This window comes from Patiria miniata, unplaced genomic scaffold, assembly GCF_015706575.1.
Source record: "Patiria miniata isolate m_02_andy unplaced genomic scaffold, ASM1570657v1 HiC_scaffold_4, whole genome shotgun sequence".
Taxonomy (NCBI): domain Eukaryota; kingdom Metazoa; phylum Echinodermata; class Asteroidea; order Valvatida; family Asterinidae; genus Patiria; species Patiria miniata.
In genome coordinates this window covers 585,002-605,524 of record NW_024037071.1, presented here as the reverse complement: position 1 = coordinate 605,524, position 20,523 = coordinate 585,002, and the positions used below count along the sequence as shown (strand labels likewise).

Below are 20,523 nucleotides of genomic sequence, written 5' to 3'. Positions count from 1 at the left end.
TTCAGCTGATCTTTGGAAAGTCTACCGAATTCGTCTTCAATTAGTCTATGATAATATTTCTCAAGAGACGGAGCACACTGCTCGAAACATCGAGTTGACCGTTCTTCCATGAACCACAAAACAACTCACAAAACAGACACTTGTCGCATGTACATGCTGTGACCGCAACATTCTTCACTCACTCAGAAAGTGGTTTGAAATTACCTTTCTACTAAACTAGGCCCAAGTTGCAAGTATCTTTGAGAGTGGTAAAGAAACGGTTCAGAAGTGCTTTCATAACTTGCCGAGGAAGACCATTAGCTTGAAACTTATAAGAAGAAGTCATGTGGTACATAATGTAGTAACCAACGGATAATATATCACCAACCGATAATGTCACAAAAATTTACCGATAGTGTAGTAACATTTTCTACACTATCAGTCATTTTTTGTAACATTATCGGCTATAGTGATGCAATATCGGTTAATTTTTTTAACATTATCGGTTGATGATACATTATCCATTGGGTACTACATTATCAGTTATAACAGGCTGCATTGTTGGCTTTTATGATTAGTGTTAAGGTCCTAAAAGTCGCGATTTACAGATGAATGTTGCAAATCAAAGTGTATTTTAATACGTTATTTTATTTACGATAATAAAAGTCCCTGGTCAGTTTGGAGCCTGAATTAATTCGGGTCCGATTATTCTGGGTCAAAATGACAATTTTTGGAAATCAAATTTTGACATCAAGTTGAATTTGTTGGTGGTCAAAATGACCCTATCTAGGTCAAATGACCCGAAAAAGTGACTTATTGATGGTCATTTTGACCCAAAAAAGTGTCAGGTCAATTCTGACCCCGATCCGGGTCGAACCTAGTCCGAGTATCACCCGTTCAACGAGCGTCTATTACATAGACTAGGTCGAACCCGACCCAGGATTTTATGAGCGTCTATAAAATCTGCTATTAAGCAACATCTCAATTTGTTAATGAGGCATATTTGAAAATCTTTTCAGGTCCGTCCTTGAGTGCAGCAATAGTGCAAGCAGTCGGATTCACATGGTAGGTAAAATTATGAAACTTACTGTTGTGATTGTAGTGATTGAACCATTCATGTGCACGACGCAAAGGGGGCGCTCTGTAGGTTGACCATGGCAACAATTTCAATGGGATAGGACATAGGCTTCGCTAGATCAAGTGCGTACATTTACCTGAAAAAAAAGAGAGTTGAAACAAATAACAAGAACAAAGTGAATTGAATGTTAGGAACAAAGTGAGATACACCAGTTTCAGTCCAGCTTTAGTCCCTCTATAGACTTAAAAAGCACCCAATTTTAAATCACGTCACCACTATACATCACAAGGCATCATAAGTCATCATAAGTCAGTCACGTACTGGTCATAACTATACACAAGTCGCAGGTCATCTTTCAAACTACTCAAATGATTATGCGACATAGGTATTTCCTTGTCAGTGTTAATGTTGTGCAAACCCGACCCAAAATCGAAACCGATCCGACCCAAAAGCGATCCGGGTCCGGTCGGTTTTTCCATCATTTCGGTCGGGTCGATTTCGCGTTTGCAGTATTCGGCTCGGGTCGGGTTGGTTAAGCCGTTTTGTGAAAAATCAAAAATAAACCGAAATAAACTAAAACAAACCGAAACAGAGTAAAAATTCACGCGGTACAATATGATTGCAGAGTTACTGTGCCCGGTACGACCAACGTCATGTAGTTTGTTGTCTATCACGGGCAGTCTATAACGTGTAGGCTCACATAGGTAGCGTTATGAGACGACGATGAGGCACAAAAAGCGGAAACAGTTGCTTACCAAATATTCTTTTTTTTCCTGGTCGGTTCGGTTTCGGGTCGGTTGGGGTCGGTTTTACTTGAATTTATATCGAGTCGGGTCGGATTTGGGGAGTTCAGATCGGTTTAGGTTCGTATTCGGTTTATATTTTTTATGTTTCAGGTCGGTTTGGCCTGGTCAACCCGACCCAATGCACAACATAAGTCAGTGTTCATCAACTTTGACTTTGTGACCTTTCTGACTAGCGACTTGTCTGTGGTTGACAGCCTCCCAACTCTGATGAAAAGATGGGTTTGGAATCAGTGTAGTTGGTTTACAGGCGCTAATATACACCACCCGTTTATGAGGCCCCCCCCCCTCCATATACTACTGAAAGAAATTACGAATGAGTGAGGTGCCACATAAGGCGTTCCATGGTTATTGTCTTAATGTTTTGAATGTTCTTTTAGGTTGTTGAGGATCGTAGCCATTCTAAGCTTTCTCTACGCCCCCTTGTGCTACTTCTTGAGAGATCCACCGAGAAGAGAGGATAAATTGGTATGTTCAAAATTGTTCGACAATATTATTATCTGATGTTCTCAAAGAATGCATTATGTATATATTGTACTGTTGCTTGAAAAAGCTTCACTGTATATTTTATTGAAAGGAACTGGTGCAACTCTCACTAAAAAGAAAATAGAAACTAGAAATTTCGCAGGCAATTTCTCAAGTCATATTTATATTCTCAGGCAATGTTGATCGATATTGTGTGCATGCGTAAGGCTTATTGTTTCAAATCAACAATGGGCAAGTTCGAGTAAGGACCAGTGGTTAACTAGTGATTGGTTCGTGACTTACCTAGCGCATGCGCGCACTAAAATTGAAGCGCGAACGAATTTAGTCCAACTATTGTCATGTCATGGTCATGTCAACGACCGTCAAAAAATGGCGGTCGCACAATAATATTCAACACTTGTTGTTTCTCTTTATTTACACACATAATAGTGATTGTGTATAGTTAAAAATATCTTACAAAATCGCTTATATTATATTGTACAATGGTGACAATTGTCTTCCGCAATTTTGTTGATAGTTGGTCCCCTCTGCACTATCCTATGGAAATCTATATTGATAACCAGTTATAAATCATAATGCGACCAGCCGCGGTAGGCTGGTCCTGAATGGTTGTCTTGAGCAAACCAACCATCGTCGACTAGACTGAGTTCGGGACTAGTTAGTCAAGCCATGGTTCACAATAGTTCTTGCGCGAACTTGACAATGATTGCAACATTCATGTTGAAGTTTAATTTCAGCACAAACTTAAACTTATTCCTGAACGTTGTTAAGGAATTTCACATTGATTGGGGAATGGTAAAAACACATAGACAGTTTTCTTTGGCGATTTGAATGATATTGGTATAGTAAAGAAATGGGTCGAGATGCATAAGAGAATTATTTCAAAAGATGTATTTTTCTACTCGCAGGGGATATTGATGGAGGAGAGGTTACCTGTGTCGTACACGACTCACAAACAGACCGACTACCAGACTATGGAGGAGGATGAAACACAGAGGGAATAAAGGAACGTAATTTAGAAAGCCACCAATAGTAGGGGGAAAAACTAAATCAAATGCCGAATTTGTGTCTACTCGTCTACTTATTTTTTTGTGTCAGCTTTAACTACCGTTTAGATTATCTGTATATACTTGCAAACGATATTAGAAATATTTGGTTATAGTAGACTTTTACGATGGATGAACCAGCGGTGAAATTCTGAATGGATGCGCGATGGTGAGAGAGTGTGTCAAATGAAGACGAATAAGGATATAACTTGTGAAATTGCGAAGAAGTCAGTAATGCGATGAAGTACCTACACAAGGCAAATGTTACAAGAAACCCCCTTAAAACAACAACAGCAACAACAGCAACAACAACAACAACAGCAACTACAACAACAACAACAACAAGAAGTACCAGTCGATTTACAGGCACGAGTGCGACTTTCGTCAGCCCATGTTGGTATGATAAAATTTTACTTTCATTGACAATTTTCATTGAGTTGTATTTGAGCGGTGGAAAAATCAAGTCAGGTTACAGGAGATGACCGATGATAAAGAACAGCCCCTCGTCACAGATATAATAAACTGACATGCGTGTTGACCATCTTAACTCAAATCACTGGTCAATAGACCTCAGACATCATGACGTCACGCTTTGTTTACATGTGTGCCTTCCTATGGAAGCCAGGTGGGGACAGAACCAATCGTCCCCAACTGGCTCCCATAGGCAAGCGCACATGCAAACAAGGCGTGACGTCATTATGTCTTAGGTCAATCACAACTTAAATCAGAAGGAATTGCCACAATTAGGCCTATTGGGATGAACAATGACAAAGAATAGTAAGTGGTTATGAAAGAATATGGCTGAGAGAAAGTGTTAAAAGTTCAGGGTCGTTTTTGACCTGAAATTCAGGTCAGATTTGACCCCATTATTTTAAGGATCAAAATAACACTTTTGTGGACCAGAATTTCGCCCAGATATCCAGGTCGACTCTTACCCGGACAGTATAAATCTTGAATCTGAAAATGGTCAGGTTAACTCTGACCCGAGACATTAAAGAGTGGAGAGTGAGTTGATGGGAGTCACGAGTGAGTTGATGGGAGTCAAGACAAAAGTTAACGAAGCACGAATGAGTGAAGATGAAGAAGCACCGGGAGTACAGTATAAGAGAGTTAGGCTGGAGAATGAAGGAAGAAGCAGTTGACGGTTTGAGAGGGAACGTGCTTGAGAAAATTGTAGAGAGTTTTGAGTATTAAGCCATATGTATACACTCTAAAAGGTGCTGGGTCAGATTTTGAGCGGGAATCCGGGTCTTATTAAATGTGACCTGCCATTGCATAATGAGGAACAACCCCCACCATTGACTTTTCACGTTATGTACATCATATCAAAGCGCAAATCATTCGCTTTCCAATGATTCCAAATTTATTTCTGTATCTTAATTTATTCTAAAGATATGTTGCAGGAACTTCAACAGTGTCCTGCTAAATTTCGCTAACCTCATTTTGAGAAAAACGGCTTTGAAAAAAAAAAGACACGCATTGCGCCGCCAATAACAGTGAAAAACGGTCTTCAGTTTTTCCACTTTTGAGGGTATTTTTCCCAACCAAAATGCATAGTGTGAATCTTGGATACCTTGGCTACTCAAAAATACAAAACAATCAATATCGATTTTGACATGATTTTCCAGTATATCCGACTCCAGGCGTCGATTACTCAAAACAAGGTTTTGGGGACATTCCTAATTTTGCCTTTTTGATTGGAAGCTTTTCGGAGTAAAAACACGTTTCTGTGACAAAATTACATTTTTGCTGCAGAAGATGATCCACAGATGTGTCATTTTACCCGAAAAAGAGTGTCAAATCTGACTTGCGCTATTTTAGAGTGCAGGATTTACGCGAGGAGCGGGCGATGTTCCGCTAAAACCAAATTTGGGAACAAGGAATCACCGCAGATCATCCAGTTGACGGAATTTAGAAAAGCGGGGGAGGTGGCTCTATAATAGCTTTGCACATGAAACTTGTTATATGTAGATACATGTATTGGCATGTGAAGTCCATTTCCGACAGCTTAGCCTATTGTCATGCAAACTTAACTTTGGTTTGTCATGGGTAGTATTGCCAAGGGGAATGTTTGAAGGAAATACGTACGGCACTTGTTTACAAAAGAGCCCTTCGTAAACCCCCAGCCCCGCCCTCGCTAGTTGATGCTGAATTGGATTCTGTTGAGAAGGTAAAATAAATGACTGATAGATGTATTGGATGTACAATGTATGTGTTACTTGGAAAGGGAGGGGGATTTTAATCCAGAATAAGATTGCTATCGTAATTCTCAGTAATTCACTTAACCGAATAATGCACGCTGATATGGAAATTGGTACTCTGCTACCGTCAACTACTCCACAGATGTTTTGCGTATCATGAATGTTTTGCTAGCTTTGCATATCATTAAGTTGTGTCAGTTTCTGTATCAGTAGCCTTCTTTTGAGGTGTTGTACATAATGCCTGAGTTGTTGTGGGTCAATAACATTTGGCGCTAAATATTTTTTGTTTGTGTATTCGTGTAACCGTATCATAAAACTTCAACTCAGAATGATAACTGAATATTAAATTATGTGAAGATTATACTTCACCATGTGCAGTGTCCAAGAGAGCGAGTGTTGTTCTTTCAAATGGAGTATATTTTCTTTATTTTTTCACATAGGCCTACATTGTACATGCAAGTGTAATTTCGACTCAACTCTCGAGGGCAACTACAATCTTTATACAGAGTAAATTTTGGGCCTGAATAAGCAATGTCTAAATACAAAAGAATATTAAAATTCTCTGGGGAGCAGCATTAAGGTGTATAAGGGTAGGGCGAATCAGGAACGACCAGCCCCCCCCCCCAACATTTTGGGTGATGCCCTCCAATTATTTCTCCATTTTGTTAATATACATTTCTAGCAAAGCTGCCTCATTTTTTTTAATAGTATTCCCAAAGTGTAATATACAGCACTACGATTTTGCTCGTTCAACACCCATTGAACGTAAATAAAACGGTACATGTGAGCGGAAAGGATCTAAAATGCGTATTATATAATTAAACGTGTATATAAACACATGTATACGTATTAAGCCAACATGTTTGAACAGGGCTCCCCCCTTTAATTTTCCAACCAGGGGAGCCCCTCGAAATGTTGATCAGGAATCCATTTGAAGTTGGCGCATACCACTTCATGTTTTAGTTACCATTTCTAGACCCCATCAATTAATGATTGGAGCCTCCGTTGGAACGCTAAATTACAAGGGCTCCCTCTCTTGCTGAATGACGTCTTCGCTGAAGTTGCGTGGTGGCGGTATACAATCGCCCAATTTCGCTCGTACCCCCCGCCCTGCAAACAGGACCCCGCCCTGCAAACAGGACGCTGAGATACTCTGATGAGCTTCACAGAATCTTGTAAAGGAAGTGGCCTATGACCTATGTATAAAGCATCTGGCTGCAGCTGTTCAAGACCGCAGTAACACAATGTGCGCAAATGCTATCCGAAAACTTCCCATAGAAATGCGCACATTCAATACCGGATGTGATTTCTGTTTCATTGCGAACCATGTGGACAAAATGTTGAGCGTCGCATAATGCAATCCGACCGTTTGTGATTCGAAACGGAGCTTGAGCAAATGACGGGAATTGTAAATTTACAACACAGATAAGTTTTACAGAATTTCCTACATTATTACGCTTTTCAACGAGAAAAAAAACATCTCTAAACTGGAATAAAAGAGTAATGAATCAGTCTTAACGGCCGTTTCGAACCTGGCAGGGTCATGACCTTGATGACGTGCAGGTCACTGATCACGCTAAATCCAACCAATCAGAGCGTGAATTCATCAGAGTATCCCAGCGTCCTGTTTGCATTACGAGCGAATCGCCCAATAGGCCATGAGTGGGCGAATGAGGGCGCTATAACGACACGACTTAGGGGTGCACGCCCGTAAATAGACCAAAAATCCGTCCGCCGAGCTCATAAATAAAAGTTATACCCTCAAAATATTCTATATTAGAGAGTTCTGAGAACCATGGAATTGGGGAATTGAAGACATGTGGCACTGAACCTCTGGCCTGGACTTGGAGCTTCCAATTCTGATCATTTTGGATGCAATCTGGCCCGAAAGTGGCGCTATTTAGCCATGTTGTGGAGGGATTCTTTTTCAAAATGGCTACTTTTCCAGTTCGGGAAACATCATTCGTTTTAGGGGTGTTCTTATTTGGGTGAGAATATCTCAAAAAGTCAATGGTCAACCCACCCAAAATTGAAAAGAAAATGAAAGATGACATGTTGATCATCATTTTTCTGTGCAGCTTGAATACCTGTGAGAGTTCTGAGTATTTTTAAATGAATTTTGAAGTATGGACATTTAGCACTAGTGTCTATGGGAATTTATTTGCAGGCGCGCACCCTATAGATCCTGAGTGGTGGCGGCCACGTTGTTATGACGGGGGATTTCAACGTGTGCTTTTTATTGCTGTAAGTACAAAATAAGCTTAAATTGAGTTAAAATAAATATGAAAACAAACATTTTACACTCTGTATCTTTGATTTTTCAGGTTTTTATTCAAAACACACTGTGGAAGTTAGCATTTACATGTAAGTGAACCGTTAAAAAAATGTAAACAATGAGTCATTCACCCCAGTCTGTGCATGTTCTTATTTTGTTTCCATTTCGGGGTATTTTAATTGGTTATTATTGAAATCGAACACAGAGAAGGCACAGTTCTTTCTTTATTCAGACAAAAATAAGTGAATAATATTGTTTGTACTTGTTTGAGCTTGTACAAATCAAATTTTGACTTGTAATAAAATGGATGGTGAAGGGTGGACATTCACATCCAAGGTAAAAAACTTTTAGCCAATGGATTTCTGGGCTCCTGAAAAACACTGAGACAAAATGGCCGACATGGAGTCGTGGTGCGCCAGAATTAAATGGGCGATTGCAAAAAAGAGCAGATTTCAGCCTTCAAAAGGATGCCGGCTTTGGCGGGGATGCATAAAAAAATCCTATGGCATCATTTCAATGAAAATGCCAGGCTCGAACAAACGCACTCTGAAGTCTGTGCACAGGGCGGCTTACATGGCACACACCGGAAATGTAAATTTGCCACGGGAGTGGGATGTAAGTCACCTGTGCCAGAATTCATTGTGCGTTTGTTTCGAGCATTTGTCCCTTGAACCTAGGGCTGTAAATAATAGCAGAAAAGTCTGCAAACGACTCAAGCAGTGCCAAGGGCACGATGGGTACCGGGAGTGCCTGCTTTAAGGTATCGTAATGAACAATAAATTTGTCAGTTACATTCCAAAAACATAATTTAAAAACGTTTGCAGTAATTGTGTTCAGATTGGATGATGTGGCAGACATTTTTCAAACCATCGTCTGGCTTAGGATCCAGTTGGCCACGTTTATACAGTGGCCGTGTGGCATAATACAGCTGGAATCTTTGAGAACGCAATTGTGCTCTGCGTGTTTTGTACTCCTGACCTTTAGCACGTTTAACATACTGTTTTTGTTTCTTATCCATTTCAGCAAGGGCTTTTGCAGCTGGGGAGCCTGCAGTTACTGGGCAACCAGCAGCTGCGCACTTTTTGACTATTGAATTGGCGTGTCTGTTATTCACCAAGTGCACTGCGCTATGGTCTCGACAAGAACCATTTCTTGAGAAGGTTAGTGTGGCCTTAGGGTTGGTTACTGCAAAGGCATGGTTCATTGATTCTGCTTTTTGAGTACTGGTGCCATATTTAGTTTTTTCAAGGGCTTCTTGGCCAAGTCGTTTGCCTAGGAGTTTGATGAGAGTCTGTTCATCACAAGTTGCTAATTTCAGTTTGCCACGGGCATCGACTGGCAGGTATGGAAACCGATATTTACCACCCATACAAATTTGGGACCACTTTTTGCAAAGGCCGTGATTCCCCATGTAACATTGAACAATGGCACTTGCTGCATTTCTAGCCATGGTCGTCATTTGGGAAGAGTTCCCACCGCTTTTTTTCAGTATAGCAGCAGCCTCGGCCTGTGCCCTGTGGCTGACGTCATCGGCAAATCGATCTTGAATGTTTTTCTTTGCTCTTTTATTTTTGCCTGGAAACATCTCTTTACTGAATTTTGCACGACTTATGGCCGCACAGAGTGATCGGTTTAAATGAGGCGGATCTAACGAATGTTCAGTTTCCATACCTGCCACCTTACTTTGCATATATGATCTCATACCCCGTGCCAGACAACCGTCGGCATCTGTTGTCACCCTATTTACAAACAAAGGTTCTTTACAGTTTAAAAGTTTTTGGGCGCACTGAATGCCCCCGTTGCGCTCATCTCCCATATTGAAGTTCGGTGGACGAGTGGCCGTGCATTTCCCTGCGTGCTTGTGATCCCTCGCTCCGTCAATGTCACATTTTTTGCAAAGTTTGTTCTCCTGGTGGTACATGACAACATACTTGCTGGTTGTCACATTTTCAACGACAACATCTCTTGTCTGGGTGGCTGCGACGAAGGGTGTTTTCTTGCGACAGTTTCGAAGGGGATTATTATATTGTCTGTCAGTTTCCACTGCAATTGCGCTGTGTCTCTCGTAACCCTGCAGTTCATGAATGTCTTTCACGATTTTTCTCTTGTTGCACATGTCCGTTTCATTTTCTGTGGTGATAATTTCACCACATTTGTTTGATGTACTTTGCAGGCTACTTATCGAGGGAACAGTTGTGTCCATTGCAGACAACAGCCGCCTAGCCCCAGCAGCTGCAATGCCGGTGTTGTAAAGACCAACCTGGAACGCCATGTTGGGAGTGGCAGTCCGTCGTCCTCTCCCCGTCTGTGGAATTTCGGTGAACAGTTTTGTCTTGTCAGTGCAGAACCCACACTTTTGGCAGGACAGTACCTCGGACACAGCCAAACCTCGTCGCTCCTCAGCATCTGGCATCAATGTGGGCCGGCCGCTGCAATCAGGATGTGTGCGTTGGTGATCTAGGATAGCCTGCACTCCCAAGTCGACTGCAGAATTGATGTCGACGAACCGGTAGGCTGCTCGCTTCCCTCCATCTGACTGATCAGCTGGGCTCTGGTGCTGGAGTTCTCTTCTACAGAGGGGCTGTGGTACTGCTTCCTTCTTGAGTTGGAGTTTGTCAAGGGGAGTACTTTCAGCAGCGTTTGGTCGAAGCAGCATGACTTTCCTTGTCGGCACTGCATTGGGCGTGGTACAGATGAACCCCCGCTCATCTCTTTCAACAGCAAGTTGCATCTGCTGTTGTGTTGGCCTTGTGTACACTGTTGGTGAGTTCATCTGAAAATGACTGATTGGGGATTTACACTTTGCAGGGAATAGTTTATGGCCATTCTGGAACCAGCTTTTCTTCCTTTTGTACACTGCTCGTCCCAATCGACCCATACTGAAACTGCTGCAGAAATAGCTGGTTTTGCAAAATTGAGATTGTTTTTCCCCTGTGTGAGCATGTGACAGAATGCATGTGGTCACACTAACTCTCAATGCCAGAGTGATGACTATACAGCACAAGTTTGGTTAATAATTCAGAAGCCAGTCTGTACAGAGAGTTTATTTCTGTTGTTATTTTATGGGGGGGGGGGGGGGGGGGTGGGTGGGGGATGGAAGATAGGTGTTTTACAATGGAATCTTTGGAGACAGTAATTAGCCCAGCTAGTACTAAAGAGGCTGGGCTGTGATGGGGACAGGGCCAGGGAGTCATAAATAGGGTCATATAATAAATCTTCAGCATGTACTTTCAGAGAATAAAAGGCAGCCACAGCCAGGGATTAGTGCACAACATCAAGGCCCATTGTGTACAGTTTTTGATCTTCCAAGGGTGTTCATTGCTTGCAATAATTTAAGAAATGACCAAAATACTACTGTTGTAATGTTGCTTATGTTACATGCCACCATTAAAATACAGGGCACCCTGTACATTTGCATATACAAAATGTTAAAGCTGTGCTGAAATTAATTTACCCCCCCCTTCTTTTCACCCTTGATCCGCCCCTAAAGTGGTTATGGCCACCACAAAGTGACCCCAGATGAACCAAGAAAATAGTTCACACACATTGCAAATGTAAAAGAAAGGAATATGTGGCAAAATTTGAAGTGAGAAGGAAAGAAAAAACAACTTCCATGTGCATATTGCATGCACACAAGCTGTATTTTCCTATTCAAAACAGTAGAAAACACCATAGCCACACCCTACACATTAGCCCCTGTGGTTTCTCCGAGGGGCAATATTTTTCATTTTTTTTTTCAAAATAATGACTTTGAAGATATTCTACTTCTCCTGAATGTGGTTTTGTGTTAAAATTTGAGAGTTGCCTGCTATTAAAGGGTGCACGCCTGTAAATAGACCAAAAATCCGTCCGCCGAGCTCATAAATAAAAGTTATACCCTCAAAATATTCTATATTAGAGAGTTCTGAGAACCATGGAATTGGGGAATTGAAGACATGTGGCACTGAACCTCTGGCCTGGACTTGGAGCTTCCAATTCTGATCATTTTGGATGCAATCTGGCCCGAAAGTGGCGCTATTTAGCCATGTTGTGGAGGGATTCTTTTTCAAAATGGCTACTTTTCCAGTTCGGGAAACATCATTCGTTTTAGGGGTGTTCTTATTTGGGTGAGAATATCTCAAAAAGTCAATGGTCAACCCACCCAAAATTGAAAAGAAAATGAAAGATGACATGTTGATCATCATTTTTCTGTGCAGCTTGAATACCTGTGAGAGTTCTGAGTATTTTTAAATGAATTTTGAAGTATGGACATTTAGCACTAGTGTCTATGGGAATTTATTTGCAGGCGCGCACCCTTAGACGTGAGGGGTTTTCGAAACCTTTGCTTCGGCTTCGGCTCCGGCTTTGCCTCCTTCTTCTGAATTACTGAGAGGCAATTGAAACAAAAATATTCCAACTTTTGTCTTCAAATCAACCGATTGAATGTTCCTGAAGCATAACAGCAGTGGCGTCGCCAAGGGGGGGCCAGGGGGGCACGTGCCCCCCCTGGAAAACCTAGTGCCCCCCCGAGTGCCCCCCATCTGAGATTTGGGTTGGTAAAAATATATATATATATATTGTTATATTCAACTCCCATCATCTGAGTTGGTTAAATAGCAATTTCTGGAGATATCTTCAGATCGAATTTAGCATCAAATGTGGCACCATTTTGCATCTAGCCCATCCTCCGTATGCGAAAATTTTCCAAAGGGGAGGGGGGCACCCCCTCCCCTTAGACCCCTCCCCCAGGACGGCGATCCGTATCCACCTAAGTGCCCCCCATCAAATGCTGGTGCCCCCCCTGTGCCCCCCCAGACTGAAAAGTCTGGTGACGCCACTGCATAACAGGCACCAAAATGTAGCTGGAGTCCCCAAAGTTGGGGCCTAAAATGTCATTAAGCCGAAGACAAAGCCCTTAATGCTCTTACCCGCTGCTTGCACAGCGTATGAAAACATGTTATCTGAATAATGAATTTCACTCTTTATGCATGAGAAGCGGAGGAGGGATCAACCGCGAGCAGCCTAAGAGTTCCCATCGGATTTCCCCAACTAATAGAAAATGAAATTCCACGAATTAATCAATATTAATGTTCTTAAAATCTTAAAATCTAAGGAAATCTTTCATCATTTGAATTGATAAACCAAATTTAAATTGAAAAACTAAATCCCCCAATACAGTACTTCTCACAAAAAAAAACGGTGCCGGAGTGAACGGTGCACGGATTTTGTCTTTCGATGGGGAATGCATCGATTTGCCCTACTCATGTTGCACGAGTGGGGTTGAAATTTGTGTCCTTTTATTCAACGAAATCGTTCTCAAAATAATCTGGAGCTGCATTAAGACTTGACTTCGGTTTCTGAAATGTAATTTGAGACATTTTTTCGATGTACTTTCTTGTTCAAGGCGACTCACTCTGGGACTTATGCACGAGTTGGCCATAGTTGTCGAGTTCCCTGAATGTATTTCATTAATTGTTAACTGTTACATGGGATGACGCCAGATTATTTATGCAGGCACAATGCAGCCGTATTTTACTGTCATTTTTAATCTGGCTTTAAACATTAGGGAATGTTTAATTACAAATTGTAAGCAGAAATTGATTAGTAATTAACTTGCTTTCATTTCTTCGCAAGTTCCGAAAATTAAGATTTTACCTGACTTTCAATTCGATATGGCCGACTTGTGCACAAGGTCCATTTCCATCATCAAACCCACCCAATTTCTTGACTTAACTACCACGGCCATTTTCGACAGTGTAAAACGCTCGTGAGTGCATTTGGAGTTGAAATTTAGCCTTCGTGTCACTCACGCCTAGATCCCTACCCTGAAAAAAAAAACATGCAGAAAAAAAACTGAACCGCAGAATACATGTATTTCATAAGTACGCCTAAGTCTTCCAAGTTAGGTGAAAGCCCCCTCCCCCTCCCCATATACAGTTTGCCCTTTAGTATTGTTTGGGTCCATTATCGTCTGGTCGATATCCATCTTGTGAACTGCGCAAAGCCGCAGGGATTACCCTCACCACGTACCGGTAAAAAGGGAAAGGGGGAAGTGCGACGGGTTGATGGCGACCCGGGCCCCGGCGAACCAAAGCCCGGGGACATTTTGCGGAGAGACACGGTGTGACGATGGTCACGTATATATCATAAAAGCTTGCTCCTTTAACGGGGGATATAGATCTCCACCTGATCAATTAAATTGGTGGCTCGCACATAATGTTATTTGTACGGCATCGGGGGTGCGGGGGGGGGGGGGGGAATGGGCACAGCATACTCCGTTGGGGGAAAATGATTATATGGGACCACAAAAAGTACAGCATTGGGTTCGCCAGTATTCCAATATTAAGATAACCATTTTGCTTTTTTTCTGTTATTTATTTATGTATTTTTTTTGGAATGGGTTATTTTAGACCGGATTTTGGTTGATCAGGGAAGCGAGGAAATCGCAGTCATAACGCGGTACACTTACTTCTGTAGGCCTAGTTGCCCAGCTTTTTCCGCTGATCTGCCTTTAAGAGAAGCTGATCTAGAGTTCCACGGTTTTTTTTCATGCACTGCTTCCCCACGACGACTGTTTTACGTTATAAACAATGTAATTTTGAGTTCAAGGCATCGTTAAAGGATTTAAATCTGCGTTTCTTATGTTTATCTAGAACGAACGATTCACTAAATGGTGGTCTTTTAAGGGAGCAGGCCAGTAAATAGGCCCAAAATTGCCTACAACGGCCAAATCACGATTTGGATGCCCTCAAATTCTTCGGTATTAGAGCATTTTGAGGGCCATGAAGACGTTGAGGGTTTGTAATAGAGAAGGATAGAAGCGGCGTGCACTGGACTGCGAGCTCGTATTTCTGTGAAATTGGAATGAAATTAGGCCCTTAAAACTGCTCTGTTTTGCAATGACGCGTAGGCATCTTTTTTTTTAATAAGGGCTTCAGGACTACTCTTAGAGGTGATCATCTTTGGATGGAATTTTCTCTCTCCAAAGTCATCACTGAGGTCAATGGAAGTCCATTTACTGGTCTGCAACTCTAGGGGCCTGCCATATTATTTATAATGTGAAAATACACATACATTTGGTTTTAAAATAAAATAAAATAAAATAAAGAAATAGAAAAAATAATTTAAATGGACAAAGGTAACCATATTGACATTTTGGTTCTGCAAATCTACAGATTTTCTTAGGGCCTATATCTTCCTCATTTGGAGCTGTTCTTATAGCCACAATAACCTTACACATTTCTCTTTTCGGTCGTTTGATTTTGTCTTAAGTAAAGTACACACGAATAAAAACGAACCAATTAGGCCTACCAATGAATAATTATTAATGATTTTTTTCACACTGCCTGTTTTTGTTTTTACAATTTTACGGGAACAGTCGTCGGACTCGGCTTGCGGGCCACTTGACGTAACTCAAAGTACGCGATTAAATTAATTCGAGCAATAATGGAGGTTAAAATCTAATCATTTTCCTCAAGCCACGCTGATCTTGAAAATATTTTGCTTTTTAATTTCCTGTTCCGGACTCGGACTGGAGACGAATTACCGCACTCTTGCAGAAAGAGAGAAGAGAGAAGGTAAGGTAGGGGGTTTGGTCACTGGAGTCAACTGACGAGAAAATTAGATCACATTATAGTGAGCTTCTTACAGGCCAGCGTTTTCCGCACTTAGAATAGAGAAAACACGCGCCTGGAAATCCTGCCTTGTTATTGTGATAGGTTGCACCTCTATGTTCCGACACCCCTATGTTCCTACACCCATATGTTCCGACTGCACATATTCTTATCCCTATCCCTATACCCTAACCCTACCTAACCCTAAACCTAACCCTAACCCTCGCCGGGAGTAACACAATCTTATGTGAAGGTTGTCGGAACATAGGGCTGTCGGAACATAGGTTTAATTGTCGAACATAGGGGTGTCAGAACATAGGGGTGTCGGAACATAGAACAGTCACCGTGAGTCACACTCGAAGACTCGAAGACGCAAGTCACCTATACGGTTTAATACACACTTATGTTCTGACAAACCTATGCTCCGACTGCTCGGGCTATGTTCCGACACCCCTGTGTTCCGACAACCATATCATGTTCCGACTACTGAACCTATCTTCCGACACCCCCATGTTCCGCCACCCGTACCCCTACAAACGTAAACATAGGCTGGTCTTTGGCCCCAACGCACCAGTCTTTGGCCCCAACGCACCAGTCTAAACGGGCTAACACAATCTTAAGTGCGGGTTGTCGGAACATAGGGATGTCGGAACATAAGGGTGTCGGAACATACGGGTGTGTCGGAACATACGGGTGTCGGAACATAGGTTTGTCGGAACATAGGTTTGTCGGAACATAGGTTTGTAGGAACATAGGTTTGTCGGAACATAGGTTTGTCGGAACATAGGTTTGTCGGAACATAGGTTGAACAGTAGGGGTGTCGGAACACATGGGTGTCGGAACATAGAACATTCACCTATACACGTCGTTTCCGAGCACCCGAAATAGCGCACGATTGCCCAAATGTTGAAATGATGTCTCAGAATTTGTTGAAAAGATATTTCAGAATTTGTTGGCATAAAATCTGTTCACGTTTTACTTTAAATGTTTTGTTTTTGTGGGGGGGGGGGGGGGGTGTTCCAAGTTAGAGGAGAGCTGAAGCAAAGTTATCATGTTATCATGCAAAGTTATCAAAGTTATCAGTATCATGAACAACAGATTAGTTTAAAAACTTTACTTGGTGTGAAGTATTGTGTAATTCTAAGTTAAAAAATATTTTGTATAGAAAATTCTGGGTTTGTTGGTTATTCTAATACACAATTGAGTCTCTTCTCGTCGTGCAGTGCGTGGAATGTACCACTTAAGTCCGCAACGAATATTTTGTCCTACAAATACTTAAACAGGGAATAGAGAAATAGAAAGAAAAAAACCCCGGAGATTGCACACGTCGAATGTTTGACCTAAAATTCTCGCTGAGTGACATGACATGTATAGGCGGTCGGTGGATGTGCAAATAAACCGTAATGTGTTCTGGCGAGACTTAATGCCTGGCCCGTGTAAAATCTCTTCTTGTCTCACCCAAAAGCTAAATTGATCTCACGAAGTTTCGTCATTTTCCCCCAGCGGTCAATTATAGTATCTCTTACATAGGCCTACTTACAAAATATGTCAGGGTATTAATATACACTCAATCTGTGGCTTTGGGGTTGCGAGACAGGCCCCCGTTCGAGGCACGCCGCTCTCGCACCCCTCAGAGTCCCCTCCCTGCTCAGAATTCGGGGTAAGACAAATGAAAGCTTTTTTTAAAATCCACTGGGTACTTATCCCCACAAAACACATCCAGTATATCGCCTATGAGGTATCCTCTGCATTGGACCCTGGCTATCCACTGAGCTCATTATGTGACGTGTCATCACAAGATGAGCTTAAAGTCAGCCTTGTTAAGAATTGAAACTTTTATTATCTGGATTCTGCAGAACAAGAGCTTTTCAATGGTATATAATGTTTAGGGGTACTGAGTTCAGAAAACAGAAATATAGACCACCAACTTAGGCCTACTTTAAGTTGTGAAACTGATTCTTGAGAAAATGGTATTTAATCATTTAAACATCCTGCAGTTGTGTTACAGTGAATGAACAGTCAACTTATAAAATGTGATGAAAATAGGTTTTACAAATGTTTGGCAGAACACCTTATTGGGTACAGGTAAAAGAGGACTGACAGATTAAGGTTCACCTGAAAAAAAAATCCACCCTCCCTTCAATTTTGACTTTGCGCCACTGTCCTGCATGCTAAATGGCAATTTCCGACTTTAAGCTCATTTGTGATGACAGGTCACATTATAATTACTGTAAAAATCAATTTGTTATATTATTAAAGTCATACCGTGGTGGGTGTTGTCGCCTCAAGTGTCGCTGACCATGAGGTAATCCAGGAGCACAAAACTACATGTATTACATTTCCTCAAACCTCTGCCATTATCAGGACACGGTCGACGGATGTCAACGACTCGCTATACATCACACCTATCTGCATGCTAATTGTCTCGTTATTTGAGGGCACATTATTACAGTCGAGAGATAGTGTTGACGGGTCAAAATTCACCCGATAATGGCGCGGGAGATTGACCATAGAATTAATAAAAAAAAGTACCCCTCTTTGTATGATCCAAAAAAAATGTCACAGAAATACATTGACGGAAGTATGTGCACCAGCTGTACGAGGCCGAAAAACCACAGACAAACAGGCTTCAAGGAACGCGAAATCCCTCACAGCCAACGGTACTAATTGAGCTCTAAAAAAATGTTGCCATTCTAAACACGTCATTGTCTGTCCTGAAAACACGCGATTCGACCCACCTTGCTCGACGTCTGAACGCATATTTCCTTTCGGAAACAGGTGATGTGGACGTGTTTGCAAAGCATGAAACGCAACACCGACCCAATTACCCCTGATCACTCTCGGCAGACTAGGAATCCGTCCAACTCATCCCTTGACCCACATTTCTTTGAGAGAAGTCGTCCAAGTGAATAAATAGAATTAAGTAGCGCGGGTCGTTAAAATAAAACTGGAGAATTAGAACGCTGGAAACTGTCTGGAAAAATCCCCGGATTACTTAGTTTATTTTTAACGGACGCGTGTCGAGAGTCGTTACATATTTTAAAGAAATGTGGGCACGAACGGTGCCTTGATTTTATCGATTGTAGAATGTTTTCAAGATTTTACAAGTCTCGAAACATGAAACAGAGAAGGATCGATATAAATGAAGTAAGGTGTTGAGGGTTGCCAAACCACGGCTATTATGTCTCCGGTTCGGTTTCATCTGATGGAATACTCCAAGTCTGTAGGGGCGGTGCTTCGGCGTGTTACCTATATACCTCTTATAGATACAATTATGTGACGCATATACAATCTATCAGTGGTGGGTTGGGACGTGGCATCTTTCTTGAAACCTCTTCATGACTGACGGTCTGTGGCATCTCTGAGTCTTATGTATACATTGTATATTGCCATGGGATGTTTTCCAGCGGCCTTTCTTCACTTCTTCTCCCGACCGTTCTTTTCCAGCAAACAAAGCGCTTCGGTACCTCGTCAAATCATTTCACTGTCATAGTATACATAAGACTACTACTGCCCAAAAAAAAATCATTGGTTAGTTTGTATCCTACCCCCTTCGTTGCTCGTACTGCCTTTCTTTGGAACACTCTACTATAATGATGCTTCTCTTCCAACATTCAACCTTTCACAATTCAAACGAAATATTAATAGATACCTTTTTTACGACATCTTTCTTTCTTCTCTCTAGATTGTGTCCTACACCTTTGAGTGACCTTGGCCTTGTGTGTTTGGGCGATACCCATGAAACATTTTTGGCTTTCGAATCGATTTGAAGCCATCACAATAAATTGCAATGTCGAATCAACTAGTTTTGCCCGTATATTCTTGGATTTGATGTTGCTGTAAACGAAAACGGACCTATATCGAATTGAAGTCCCGCTATAGGCAGGAGTCTTCAATCATGAAGATAGAAATCCTGGAGCCTAAACCGGAGACAAAGATCAAAGACAATTGATGAGTGCCTTCTGGGAGCATCACATTTCAAATTAATCATGACTTTATAGTACACTCACAGATCGCAGTATTCTTGTCTGGGTTTCTTTTCTCGATTTCAGTGGCTAGCTCTGTTTTTCAGTTTTGCTTCATAGGCCTAATTCCCTGCATCCAACGGGGCAAATCTTAAGATCAGTTTCATTTTTTTAAAAGGGCTACAGAGTTACATTTCAAAAAAGACATTGATTATGAGAAAAAACAGTCATTCACAATGAGTGACTAATAACACTGATTAATGACGAACTATGACAAAAGAAGCAGCCTTATGCTGCGCGCATGTGCTTTGCATCTGAATAATTAGTCCGCATGATATGAAGGCACGAATAAAAGTGGCAGAAATGTCGAAGCGAAGGACGTTATGGTTACGTATTAAGCGTAGTACAAGAAAAAGCAATAATGTCTTAACTGCGTGGATGGAAGAGTCCTGATGTTTGAGAGCTCCTTAACGTTTCAAGACGAACGTTTCTGTAATAATTGGTTGGCAGGTTGTTTTTGTTTTTTAAATTCCCAGAAAGCATGGCTACCTTTCAATAGAACAATGCATATAGGAATCTTTATCAATCCTCCACCCGACACAAAATTGCCTTCCTGCCTCCAAAATACGTGGGTTAATTTTCGTAGAAAATTTAAAAAAAACCTTCGGTTCATAAAGTTGTTTTTTTGAAAGCAGAGTTCTCGTCCATCGGGCGGGCGATGACAGCGAGCTAAATGACCCGTTGACGAACGTGCCTTTCTCGTTAAGGACTGCAAGGCCTATTTGATTTCAGCTGATATGTTGACCCTTGGAGAATTTTCTGTGTCAGAACACGCGAACCGTTTTGCATCGCGAACCTCACATATTGAACCCGGCAAAAAAGCTGTGTTTGGCAATTAAACATTAATTTTCTTGCTTTAATAATAATAAACGTTAAGTGTGCTGATGGACAACGTTTAGCAATTCAACATTGCTGTTTAGGAATTGGACACGCAATGTTTAGTCAACATATTTACAAAGTGACAGCTACACTGCGTCTAATTGCTAAGTAATAAGCCTCTGCTCTGAAAAAATTCCCTGGCTTAATTTTACCCAAGCA

The 20,523-nt window shown here is 41.5% G+C and overlaps 2 protein-coding genes across 7 annotated transcripts in view; both read left to right on the top strand.

The window, feature by feature from the left end:
* LOC119739950 (synaptic vesicular amine transporter-like) overlaps positions 1-5,980 on the top strand; it is a 31,474-nt gene extending 25,494 nt beyond the window's left edge. For all 3 annotated transcript variants that reach the window (XM_038215105.1, XM_038215106.1, XM_038215104.1), the window contains exons 15-17: positions 999-1,044; positions 2,241-2,328; positions 3,255-5,980. In XM_038215105.1, coding sequence (XP_038071033.1) covers positions 999-1,044; positions 2,241-2,328; positions 3,255-3,350 — 230 coding nt within the window. In that variant the 3' untranslated portion in view covers positions 3,351-5,980. The remainder of the gene's footprint in view (positions 1-998; positions 1,045-2,240; positions 2,329-3,254) is intronic.
* Positions 5,981-7,796: 1,816 nt separating this feature from the next.
* Positions 7,797-10,940, top strand: LOC119740001. 4 transcript variants are annotated; one of them, XM_038215181.1, is made up of 3 exons: positions 7,845-7,957; positions 8,892-9,028; positions 10,042-10,940. In XM_038215181.1, the coding sequence occupies exons 1-3, from the start codon at positions 7,876-7,878 to the stop codon at positions 10,327-10,329; spliced, it is 507 nt and encodes a 168-aa protein (XP_038071109.1). In that variant the 5' UTR covers positions 7,845-7,875; the 3' UTR covers positions 10,330-10,940. The 4 variants fall into 4 exon arrangements, 1 of the variants encoding a protein (XP_038071109.1); XR_005272641.1 differs by lacking the exons at positions 7,845-7,957; positions 10,042-10,940 and adding an exon at positions 7,797-7,837 and having other exon boundaries at positions 8,892-10,041; XR_005272643.1 differs by having other exon boundaries at positions 7,845-9,210.
* The last annotated feature ends 9,583 nt before the right edge of the window (positions 10,941-20,523 follow it).

Excerpts from the sequence above, each read along its gene's own strand:
- LOC119740001 (XM_038215181.1), top strand. The coding sequence starts at position 7,876 with ATGAAAACAAACATTTTACACTCTGTATCTTTGATTTTTCAGGTTTTT. Across the intron at positions 7,958-8,891 it reads GTGGAAGTTAGCATTTACAT|CAAGGGCTTTTGCAGCTGGG; the intron begins GTAAGTGAACCG and ends TATCCATTTCAG. Across the intron at positions 9,029-10,041 it reads AAGAACCATTTCTTGAGAAG|GCTACTTATCGAGGGAACAG; the intron begins GTTAGTGTGGCC and ends TGTACTTTGCAG.